Here is a 12,065-nt window from a genome sequence, read left to right as displayed (position 1 = left end):
TTCTCTTGTTCCTGTACCCAGGAGAGTGACTGACACACAGCAGATACTCAATAAATGTTTGTTGAGTGGTACATACTCTTAATTAACATCAAATTTGATAAAAGCCAAAAGAAGAGACTAATAAATCAAATACAGAAAAAGTTGTACAAATGTACTCTAGGTCTGCTTTATGGATTCTAGCTGGAAGAAAGTAAAAACGTAGAGAAACCCAAACTTTAGAATACCTATATTTTCTAAACTGCAGACTCCTGGGTACTCCCCCAGAAATTTAGATTTGATCTATTTGGGGTGAGGCCCTGGAAGCTATAATTTTTCAGAGGCCACAAGTGATTCTGATCTACGTAGTTTTATTAGATTTGGGACCCAATGCTCTGGGGTAGCTCCAAATCCACAGAAATGAGAACTGCAAAGGATCCTTGCAGTATTTGAGTCCAACTGTCTCATTGACAGATGAGGAAAGTTAGGCCCACAGAAGTGAAGCACCTTGTTCAAAATCTATACGAGCAATTATTATGGCTGAGCCCAGCCTAGAACCCAGGTGACCTCATGTGTGAAGGATTTGTTTCAGCAAGGGAAAGAAATCACAATAGGGAAACTCAGACAAAGAGACAGGAATGGGGCCTACCTTTCTGATGTTCATAACAGCTTGATCCGAAGTCAATAACTTTAACAGAGACCTGGCCCTTCTGGTATAACACGATATTCTCCTAGAGAGAAGAAGGAGGACATACGATCCGTTTTAATAAGGCTGTGCTAGGCTCTCTATTGACCTAAATGTCTGCCATCCTCCATGACCCAGTCCAAAATTCAACTACCTCATGGAGGACTCCACCTACATCTTCTCTAGATCCCACTCTTCTTCCCCTCCTCTGACTTCCCATTTGACTTGTGGTCTGTACTTCTTATTTGGATCCAGTATTTGCTGATTTGCAGTATATATATTTTTTTTTTTTGCATATATTTTGTCTCTTTTCCCATATAGATTGTGGGTTTACTTTGTCTCCTTGGCATCTTGTCTTATGCCTTCCTTACATACGGCCTTAAACATATCACTGACAGTGATATGTGATAAGCGCCCACCAACATACTGCTATGACAGTAGAGAACAAAAAAAAGGGCCACGATTTGATTGGAATTTGTGGTTTTCACACTGAATTTGGGGAACTATGAAAACAGAAGTTCCAGTAGTCATGGAGAAGGAGGCAGAGGTCCTGGGCTCTCCTCCCAAGATGAGAGTATATTACTGTGTTTCCCTGAAAATAAGACCTAGCTGGACCATCAGCTCTAATGCATCTTTTGGAGCAAAAATTAATATAAGACCCAGTCTTATTTTAATATAATAGAAGACCAGGTCTTTATAATATAATTATGATATGATATGATATGATATAATTAATATAATATAATTAATATAATGTAATATAATACCGGGTCTTATATTAATTTTTGCTCCAAAAGACGTATTAGAGCTGATGGTCCAGCTAGGTCTTATTTTCGGGCAAATGTGGTACCTGGGTCTGGAAGATTAGTCCTAATCGTGTTTTCAAGGATCTGAATATAAGATGAACTGATTATCGTGAATATCAGGTGAATTGATTGCTTTACGAATTCCCTTAACATTCTAGATATGGCATAGCAGGCCTGGTCCAAAACCTCTGACACCAAAACTAAAAAAGTACAAATTTAGTCCACAGTACCTTTTCTAAAGAGTATTTGCGTTAACTGAAACAGTACGATCAGCAAGTCTTTCTTAAAAGACAAGACTTTCTAGTGTGTCTCTAGCCCAGTGGAAAGGCTCCTTAACTAGGTGAGACTGGCCTTCCCATCTATTGGTAGAACTCAATCTATAGAGGTGACGGATGTACCAGGCCATCACAGCTCATTGATACTAACCATTAAGTCCATAAGAATAAGTCCAATTCTTGACTCCACACTCATTAAACATTCTCCTGGTTATAGGGAAGTGTAGACGTCCCTGTTGGGCACATATATTCCAATCTACCTGAGCTATTTCTCAAGGAATCTATTATCTGATATATTGGCTACTAAGTGTCTTGTGAGTTTCCTGGGTAACAGTGAGTCTCCTAAGCCCAAAGACACTAGTCACTGTGACCTTTTGGAGCTGCAAAGCTGATTAGGAAGTTGGATGTGGCGGAGAATAAATCAATGCCACCATCCTGACAAGGCTCCACCAGGCAGCCCTGAGGAAACGTCTCTATCTTAACAATCTTTAATTGTAAAAACATCACAAATTTACCCAATGAGTGACAGTTTTTTCGTTTTGTTTTGTTTTGTTTTAATAGCCATTTTGGGTGTGAGGAGAAAGGAACGAGGAAAAGGGATATTTACGTATCTGTGAGAGTCAGGTTGTTTTGGGAAGCAGCCCCTGATCCTGTATCTTCACATTTACATACCTCTTCTCTAGCTCCCTCTCTGTATTCCTCACACTTGCATCTAACAAGCATTTACGCACCGGTGGCCTACCATTACTGTTGTGCAGTATGATATTGGGTCCTGGGAATCAAATGGTGAGAAGGCACGGTTGCAGATCTTTGGGGTGCTTGCAGTTCAGGGGTGTTACCAATAAAGAAACAATTCCTACAGAAAGCAATCGGTGCCAAGATAGAGCTGACCGTAGACTAGCAGGAGGACGTGAGGAAAGGGCACTCCATTTGGAGTAGAAGTAGTCCGAGATTTGTTGCCCCCTAGGACCAACGCAGAGTAGAGTGGACACAGTGAGGACGTAGTACAGCAGTGATCCAGCTCCCTGCAGGGCACCGGGCTCTGCACACCCTAAACTACACCTTCCATAGGAAAGCCGCACACCTTCCTGTCCCTGTGTGCCTCGGTGACACCACATCGCTCTCCCTTGTCTCAATACCCCTTCCTGGGTCTTCATGGCATCTCACTTCCTTTACACAGCCTCCGGCTGACTGGCTCCTACCCTGGAGCCCTGGCTGCGATGCTGCTTAGTTACCACTGGGCAGTGGAATGGGACACACAGCTTCTGGGGGTGGGAACCAGCGCCCCTGGCAGGACACAGGTTGTACTCACAGGCTTGAGATCGCAGTGAATGATCTTCTCTACATAGAGCATTTGCAAACATTTCAACACAGACAGGGTGAAGCGCCGAATGATTGACAGACTGAAGCCTTGAAACCTATTATTTTTCATTAACTCATACAAGTTGATTCTGGGGAAGAGAGAAAGGGACATGTATCAGTGCGAAAAGTATAATGCTGAGTTTGAACCTGCAAACAATCCCACACCAGCTGGTCTCCCTCTGGTAGCAGGCGAGCGTCAGACCAGCAGGCAGGCTTTCTTGTCCTATAAACTCAACTTTCCCAGGATCCATGGTGGCTCCAGGATGACACTCAACTGTGCTGGCCTCTTAGATGTCCCCTCATTTCTTAAGTGATAAGGTCATTTAACCACTTGGTTACACTCTGGGTGTTAAGAGGTTAGAACAAACTTCTAAAACATTCATAGTTCTTCAGGCCCGTGGGAGGGATCCAGAAAGCCCACCAGTCACTCAACCCAGCAGCCACTCTGGCCCAAGCCTCATAAGGCTGTCTAAAGATGACAGGTTCCTGACAGGTAAGGGAACAAGAGAGTGGGCACATGGGGGCTGAGGCAAACCAGAGACATCCTGCCCTATCTATAGCAAGCCTGACTGCTTGTTCCCGATCTGTCGCTTTGCAGGAAGAGGGCACACTTTTGCCAGGTTATTCTAAATTTTCTAGACAAGCAGAAGCCTGCAATATTGTATAAAAACCTGCCACGTTACATGAAACCCGCTGACTTACAAATGTTGGAAACTAATGCCAAAGCATTTTAACAAGAAAAACTTATTTGTGGGCTGCCAGCTTATAACCTCTGTACAAACGGTAAGATGAGGAGAGGAGGGAGAGGACACAGACCCAGAAACTACTCTGCATCAGCATCTTCCTTATTTCTCCCAATCTTCTATCTCTAAGCTTTACCTAACGCTGCCTTATTTAGAAGCCATTCATTCTTGAGGGGCACAGTGGAGATATGAGACTTGGCACTGGCCTCATCCTGACCAGCTGTGTGTCTCTGGGAAACTGCCCAACCTCTCTGGGCTTTGGCTTCCCCCTCCACACACCTGCTCCTCTTGACCTCTCAGAGCTCTGTTAGGTACAGCGACATGCCAGCTGTTCACTTGATTAATGGCCAATAATGGCAACCTGGGGTCCATTTTGCCACAAGGAAGATAATTCACCTCTGCATATTGGGAAGTAGACATTTTGTAATCATCAGAGATGGTGACGACAGTGCCAACTTTACTCCTTATTCAAATGCAGCCAGGTCTGTGCTCACTTCAGCAGCACATATACAAATGTAGCCAGTTCCTAGAATTTCACCATCAGTGATGGTGTCCTGGGAACACCAAGCCACCCGCTCAGTGCAGCCAGTAACACAGGGCCTCTGAGAGATCACCTCTAATTATTCTCCCTTGCTAAATGCATTCTGGGTTTCTGGTTTTATTTAAATTGCATCAAGTGGTCTTCTCAGAGAGAAGAGTAATCAAATTAGCATTTCTTCCCAATTAGCACACTCTTTCATCTCCAATCTTCAATCAGGCGATTGAATCAGGTGCCAATCTATTTCAGTCACTGTTCTGTTTTCTTACTAAAAAATCTGTTCCTGTCCTTATTTGCACAAAATTAAACCTCGTTCCCCACTCTGAGCAGTCAGCTGCCTGCTCCCCTGGGTTCCAACCTCGGCCACAGGAGGTAAAGCCAGTGAGTATGACCGTGGTAGTAAATTTTTCAAAATATTTTAGTTTTGTTCTTGAGGGCAGAGAGCTTGTTTGGGTTATGTCACCCAGTCTAGCACCCAGAACCTGGGCATGCTGTGTATGCTGGCAGGTGACAGGCATGACTGAGGGATAGGGTGAGATGGGCAGCTTTTGGCCCAGCTTCCTCACTCCTGGGCTTTCTAGAGAACTGAGTGGACATTCTAATCATTAAGTGTTCACATCCAGAGAAATATCTAGTGTTCTGACCTCAAAGTATTTTTCTGTTACCTTAACCAACTTTTAAAAAGAAAATGAATTAAAAAGAAAGAGCAACTGACCCCAGGAGTTCAAAGGTGATGCAGAGGTGATTGCGGAAGTAGAAAAAGTCCTTCATGTGGACCACATTGTAGGTGTTGTCTTTGTCCTTCCTTCTGAGAGCGTCCAGGATCTTCAGCTCCACCAGGGCCTGGAGGTGAAATCTGAATGATTGGAGGGTGAGGAAGGGACAGAAGACATGGTGTCATATCATGCTGCGGCAGCAGCCCATTTTATCAGCCCCTCCCCTTGACCTCAACAAGGCAGAGAGCACTAAACACTCCATAGTCTTGCTTCCTCTTCACTCCCCCCCCCCCATGGAGTCAGATAGATAGAGAAGGAGGAAAGACAGAGGCAGAGGCAGAGTCAGGAAGGGTTGGCATTACGAAGGGGCCAGGGTTGTCAGTCCCTCCTGTACAGCCGATGCCATCCACCACACCTCTTCTTGTTCCTGATGATTTTCAAGGCCACCAACTCATTGTTTTTGTGATCCAAGCACTTGGCCACCTGTCCAAAGGACCCTTTCCCGATCATCTCCAGAACCTCGTAGCGGTAGGCAATGTGGTCATGCAGGACCTGCAGAAGCCAGGCAAAGGGTGAGGAGCAGGCCATGGCCCTGCGGCTTCCCTGACACCGGGGCCCCTGGATACTCATCCTCAGTTCATGGCTCGTTCTTGGGGAGAACTTTCACTAGGTGCTGGTGCAACTCCCAACCTCCTCTCATTGCTACTACAATGGTCATGGTGTTGCCCGGATCCCAGGCCTGCCATGTGGTGCCAGGAAAGTCCCACTGGCTCTGTCCATGTCGGGCCGTGCAAACCACATGGCAGACTCTTCGGGAAGAGCAGCAGCTTCAGTTTGGAGAAAGTTCTGTTTCTGACCCCTCAAGTGTCTCTATCAATCAGAGAAGGCTTTAAGTCTGTTCTTCCTCTTCCTGGCCAGATCTGGTTCTCCTTTTGACTTTTCCAGATTTAGTTCTATCTTGGAGTTAGAAGTACACAACTTGGACCTTTCTTCAACTAAGAAAAGAAGTGTTTTCCAAGAGCCAGAATCATCCATGTCTCTCCATGTGCTGAAAACTAGGGAGGAGGTGTTTAGCCCAAGCAACAGGAAATTACCAATAAAAAAAGACTTTTCTGGGTGGCTTCAGACAAGCCACTTACCCACTCTGAACTGTAGTGCTCTCGTCTGTAACTGACGGTTCTAGATAGGATTATCTCTAAGGTCCTCGAGCTCAGAGTATCTGTGATTCCTAGCGTTACACTCCTGAATTCGGGAGAGGTGTTTGTGTTCAGGTCCTCACGACGTGTTTGTGGTTGTGTGGTGGGGATCTGTTCATATAGCAGGAATCAAGACCATGAATATGAACATGTGCAACTTGACTGATATGTGGAAGTAGAGGACTCTGCTTGTGAGGTCTGTCATGAGAATGTATGCGGAACGAATGTTGGTGTAAAGGCACATGTGTTTCCCTGATATTTGTGCATATCGTCTACATGCCACCAGTTTGGGGGTGTCAGAATTACTCACTCACATGTCAACTTGAACGCTGGTTGTGGTTACTTGAGCCCAAGGACCAGGTCCTACTCATTTTTGATAGTTCCCTTTATATTTCAGAGTCTAGCAGATGCCCAAGCATATGATAGGTTCTCAACAAATAGGTATTCAATGAACATTTGCTGACAGGATAAATGTGAGAATGTAGTTGTGTTTCTTGTTTAGGAATTTGCTATATACATTGTGTATCTGTGTGTGCACTGGATGTAGTGAGGCTAGAGATTCCAAGCATACAGGAAGCACACATATCCTTTCCCCCCAACCAAAACATAGCTTTCTAAGATTTGAGACTGAAGAACTGAGTTCCAGTGAATTAGCTTAAAGGTAGTGTGACATCCCTGGGAAATTTCCCAGAGACCCTAGGCCCAGGTTGGGGGTGGGGGATTTGAGGATGGCTGGCTGAATTGGAGGTAAGGTTTATATTAATGATTCTTAACCAAGGACCCATTAACAACCCCCCCTTCCCTGCCCACCTGCTGAAATTTTGAGTATGGGTGTCTTTTCTGGGGTGAGAATTTATAGCTTTTATCAGATTCCCAAAGGGATCCTTGACCTAAAAAATGTTGAGAACTAGGGCTCTAGATAGAGGGTGTGTGCCAGAAACTCTAAATCCTTTCTTCTCAAAGTGGGTCCAAGGACCAGCAGCATGGGTACCACCTGGCAGCTTTTTAGAAAGGCAAAAAGTCAGGCTCCACCTTAGACCGCTGGATAAGAATCTACATTTTTAACAAGACCCCCAGGTGATTTCTGCACACAGTAGCTTCAGAAACACAGCCCTCAATGCTGTTGAAATAATCTGCCTCTTCTGTGAAGCCATCAAAGACCAATACTATCTCCTAAGCCTAACCAAATTAGGAAAAAATATGTCCAGAGGAGGAAATGCCCACCAGCCCCACCAGCCTGGGGGCCAAGCATCACTCATCTGGACTTTCTCAGAAGTGGAAATTGCTTCCTGAAGTGAAAGGGGCACCTTCCACTGTCCAGATTTCATCTTCAGGCTGGGAAGAGACCCTGTCCTGGGAAGCCCCAGAGATACAGTCAGAAGAAGGAAAGAAGAGGCCACTGGGATCCATTTTTGGAAAAATGAAGGAAGTCAAACACCAGAGACTATAGTGGCAAAAGCTTTTTTCCCCCGCCTGTGGGGTAAATGATATTCATTATAAAATAGAAAAAAGGTCTGTTCATGGGCTTCTACGGAGGAAACAGAAACAGGGAATGCTGGGGAGATTGCATCTTATTCCATAGTCTGGCTTTTTCCAAGAGGTCCAAGCTGTGAAGCCTCTGAGAGTTCACCCAGGATACCTGTTACCCCAAATGCTCTTGGAGAAAATCAGTGTTCTGTTATCAGAATAGTTTGTATATTAACTGCATGTGTTCCCGTTTTTAAACATGGCATTTCTTTGGGTTACCACCTACTAGAATCCTTCAGTATGCCTGGTCCCAGACATATCAGCACCAAATGCTATAAAATACCCCATACGTTTTTCCTTTCCAGACTATCTCTTGTCCCCAAGCCCCACACCCAGCATTTTCACGACCTATTCTCCCATCACCTTCATATAGGAGCCGTGTTCATCATCAAAACTTGTCTTGCTGAATTTCTCAGGAGCCATGTGGAGCTTCTCAGCTTCGAGCCCCAGGAACCACAGCTCTGCATAGCCCAGGATTTCATTTTGCTCATAAGAAGACAGCTGGTTCTTAAAAAACCTTAAGGCCTCTGTGTGAAAAACACTGTAGTTGTCAGTTAACTTGAGGCAACTTGGGGATCTGCCCAGGGTGCAGGTGATGGCAGCCCTTCAAGTTCGTGAGCCAGTCAGCCCTTTCCTCAACTAGATGGCTCACTAAGTAAGGACGATGTATCGTGAGTCTCACAGGGTGGAACTGTCGCACAGATAAATGTCAAGGTGTTGTATGATCCCAGTACAGGTGTTGCACTGATTCCAAAGGAAGGGAAAGGGAGAAGTCAGTATCCAAAGAGCTGTGGGTTGCAGTAGCATGGGTAAGAAATCCAGGAGTAAACTTAGTGTCAACAATTGTACCGTGTTTCCCCAAAAGTAAGACCTAGCCGGACCATCAGCTTTAATGCGTCTTTTGGAGCAAAAATTATTGTAAGACCCAATCTTATATTATATTACATTATGTATGACCGGGTCTTATATTAAAATAAAACCAGGTCTTATATTATATTATATAAGACCCGGTCTTATATTAAAATAAAACCGGGTCTTATATTAATTTTTGCTACAAAACACGCATTAGAGCTGATGGTCCAGCTAGGTCTTATTTTCGGGGAAACACGGTATGTAGAAAAGGAAGCAATTGCCCAAGTTAATATGGTCTCGGGCTACACAAACAGTCTATCCTGAGAGGGTCTACAAACTACAATGCCTTCAGGGGCCAAGCAGATGGCAAACGTGACTCTCAAGGACCAGGCGGTTTTCCCAGCTGCGCCAGTGCATCCCTCCAACTCCAAGGAAGGAAGTGTGTTCACTCTTTTCTACTCTACACTGGACCGGTCACATCAGGGGTCTGGGGTTTGCTCTCGGGATGGGTGGGGTGGGATTCAAACTTTAAGAGAGAGCTAGATAAACTGCAGAGTGCTGGGAGGAAGGAAACCAAGATTGGGGAGTAGAACGGACACCATGTTATTTGACAAAATGCTGAAGAGTTGGAGAAGGAACTGCCAGGAGGAAAGAAAGACTTATGGGGGACAAGACCTGTGTGTGTGACTTCATATATATGACGGGCAGTCATGTGTCATATATGTGAAGGGCGGTCATGTGTCATATATGTGAAGGGCGGTCATGTGTCATATATGTGAAGGGCGGTCATGTGTCATATATATGAAGGGCGGTCATGTGTCATATATGTGAAGGGCGGTCATGTGTCATATATATGAAGGGCGGTCATGTGTCATATATATGAAGGGCGGTCATGTGTCATATATATGAAGGGCGGTCATGTGTCATATATATGAAGGGCGGTCATGTGTCATATATGTGAAGGGCGGTCATGTGTCATATATGTGAAGGGCGGTCATGTGTCATATATGTGAAGGGCGGTCATGTGTCATATATATGAAGGGCGGTCATGTGTCATATATATGAAGGGCGGTCATGTGTCATATATATGACGGGCAGTCATGTGTCATATATGTGAAGGGCGGTCATGTGTCATATATATGACGGGCAGTCATGTGTCATATATGTGACGGGCAGTCATGTGTCATATATATGAAGGGCGGTCATGTGTCATATATATGAAGGGCAGTCGTGTCATATATATGAAGGGCAGTCATGTGTCATATATATGAAGGGTGGTCATGTGTCATATATGTGAAGGGCGGTCATGTGTCATATATATGAAGGGCAGTCGTGTCATACATATGAAGGGCGGTCATGTGTCATATATATGAAGGGCGGTCATGTGTCATATATGTGAAGGGCAGTCATGTGTCATATATATGAAGGGTGGTCATGTGTCATATATATGAAGGGCGGTTATGTGTCATATATATGAAGAGTGATTGTGTGTCATATATATGAAGGAGAGTCATATATATGAAGGGCAGTCATGTGTCATATATGTGAAGGGCTGTTATGTGTGAGCTGAATAAGGCTGGTTCTTTGCCCAGAAGACAGAACCAAGGCCTGAGAGCAAGGAGGCAGACAACAGCTCTGTAAAGGCAGAACTAGCTCAGAACTGAAATGATCTCCTAGTGGGCAGTTCCTAAGATTAAGGACAACCAATTTCAAAGCTATGAGAGAAGAGCTCCAAGCATCAGATAGTGTTGGAACCTGGTACATGCTCAGTGGATTTTGTTTTTTTTCCCTTTGAACCCTAGTAGGTTATGAATCTCTGAGCCTTGTGAGGAGTTGGGCTCCTGGCCAAAACCTATGTGTGATCTTCCAGGCCTGACCATAGGCAGTTACGAAGGTTTTACCTTGGCAGGCCTCACGGAGGAAGCTGCCCTCCCCACAGCAGCCTGGGCACGGCCAGGGCACTGACGTCTTGGAAGAGCTGCAGTCAAGGACTCAGGTTCCCCTGGCTGGCCATGCGCTCTTACACACCTAACCCAGGAGCCTCCATTCAGAGTTCTCCTCTGGTACTTCTGCTAAGATCTCTTTATCAAGAGGAAAGAAACTTCAAGACTTTTTCCCCAACTCTGATTCAGTATTCAGTACTGTTTCGCTCCTAGCCCTTCCCCCTCCCTTTCTCCCCTTCTCCCTAAAAGACAACAGGGGCTCCCAGATGGCGAGATAGTCTGAGTGCTGATACATCTGACCCTGGTCTAGTGCCAGTCCACGGCAGGAAATGGAACAGTGGGGAGTCAGTGCTTTCCCCTAGTTAGTTTCCTGTTTATACTATCATAGGAAGTGATGAAAGGCTGGACTGGTGCTTTCACTTTGGCTTGTTGCCTTAATTGACTCCTCCAGCCTCTGGCACCTTAGCCCTCTTCAGCTCAGCTCAGCTCTTGACACCTGACCATCTCTAACCACCCTCACCACACCTTGCTGGGGCTCTGAAGGCATACCTTTTGCTGTCAGAGGCATCTTGTGCTTCCTCGGTGCTTTCTCCTTGGGCTTGGAATCTTGGGTATTAGTGTTTGAAAGGAAAGGCATCTCTGAAGTCTTGAGCTCAGAGGTCGACATCTGATTGTGAACTTGATTCTCCTGTCCAGGGAAAGAGACTTGCGATAAAGGACTCCTTAGCCTTCTCCTGGGTGTCCTAAACCATTTATCTGACCAAGAACACCCACACCCAGCCAGACTCTACTCCTTCCTCTCCAGGGAGAAATGGTAATTATGAGACAGTGGGTTTTCTCATATTTATCTCAAAGAAAGTATCTGTCTGATTCTCATTATTCTCTGTAAGACCCATGTACCTTACAGGATGCATTTGACAATTCTAGTGACATCTTATTACAGGAGAAGATGGGAACAGTATTTTCCTGTTTCTCTTGAGAAGGCTAATTCCTAACTGGATCATGACTTGCCCAAGGACACAAATACTTAAACTTATGTGTGTACAATGTCTCTTTAATTTGGCACTTTCTCACATTATCTCATTTGGTCTTTACACCAAAAAAATAAGGGGGCATTGGAGGCAAAAAAAAAAAAAAAAAGAAAAGAAAAAAGTCCTCCAATGGGGTGGCAAAAACCTCCAAAGCAACGTTGTATGCTTTTACCATTTACACAACAGATACTTCATTTTTCCTTTCCTCAATGAATCCTCATGACAACCCTATAGAGAGCCTGTTTTGTAGATAAAAGAAAGTCAATGACATTTGCTGAAGTTTACATTCATTGTAAAGAGTGAGAACAGGACTAGAGCCCAACTCTTCAGCTCACTTTGTGCTTTTCCCACCTTCCTGGGACTTTCTAAACTTGACTCTATACTGAAATCAGGTCTTTCACCTGCCTGCCGAAGG

At 44.8% G+C, this 12,065-nt stretch overlaps 1 protein-coding gene across 4 annotated transcripts in view; it reads right to left on the bottom strand.

Moving 5' to 3' along the window:
• Positions 1–12,065, bottom strand: part of DYRK4 (dual specificity tyrosine phosphorylation regulated kinase 4) — a 42,177-nt gene that overhangs the window by 12,665 nt on the left and 17,447 nt on the right. For all 4 annotated transcript variants that reach the window (XM_074325256.1, XM_074325257.1, XM_074325255.1 and 1 more), the window contains 6 exons: positions 11,169–11,307; positions 8,188–8,351; positions 5,517–5,653; positions 5,101–5,241; positions 3,055–3,193; positions 626–707 (listed from right to left, as the gene is read on the bottom strand). In XM_074325256.1, the coding sequence (XP_074181357.1) occupies positions 626–707; positions 3,055–3,193; positions 5,101–5,241; positions 5,517–5,653; positions 8,188–8,351; positions 11,169–11,307 (802 nt within the window). The remainder of the gene's footprint in view (positions 1–625; positions 708–3,054; positions 3,194–5,100; positions 5,242–5,516; positions 5,654–8,187; positions 8,352–11,168; positions 11,308–12,065) is intronic.

Source organism: Rhinolophus sinicus, linkage group LG02 (genome assembly GCF_036562045.2).
Source record: "Rhinolophus sinicus isolate RSC01 linkage group LG02, ASM3656204v1, whole genome shotgun sequence".
Taxonomy (NCBI): domain Eukaryota; kingdom Metazoa; phylum Chordata; class Mammalia; order Chiroptera; family Rhinolophidae; genus Rhinolophus; species Rhinolophus sinicus.
The sequence above is the reverse complement of the archived record's forward strand: the minus strand, read 5'-3'. Positions and strand labels throughout refer to the sequence as shown.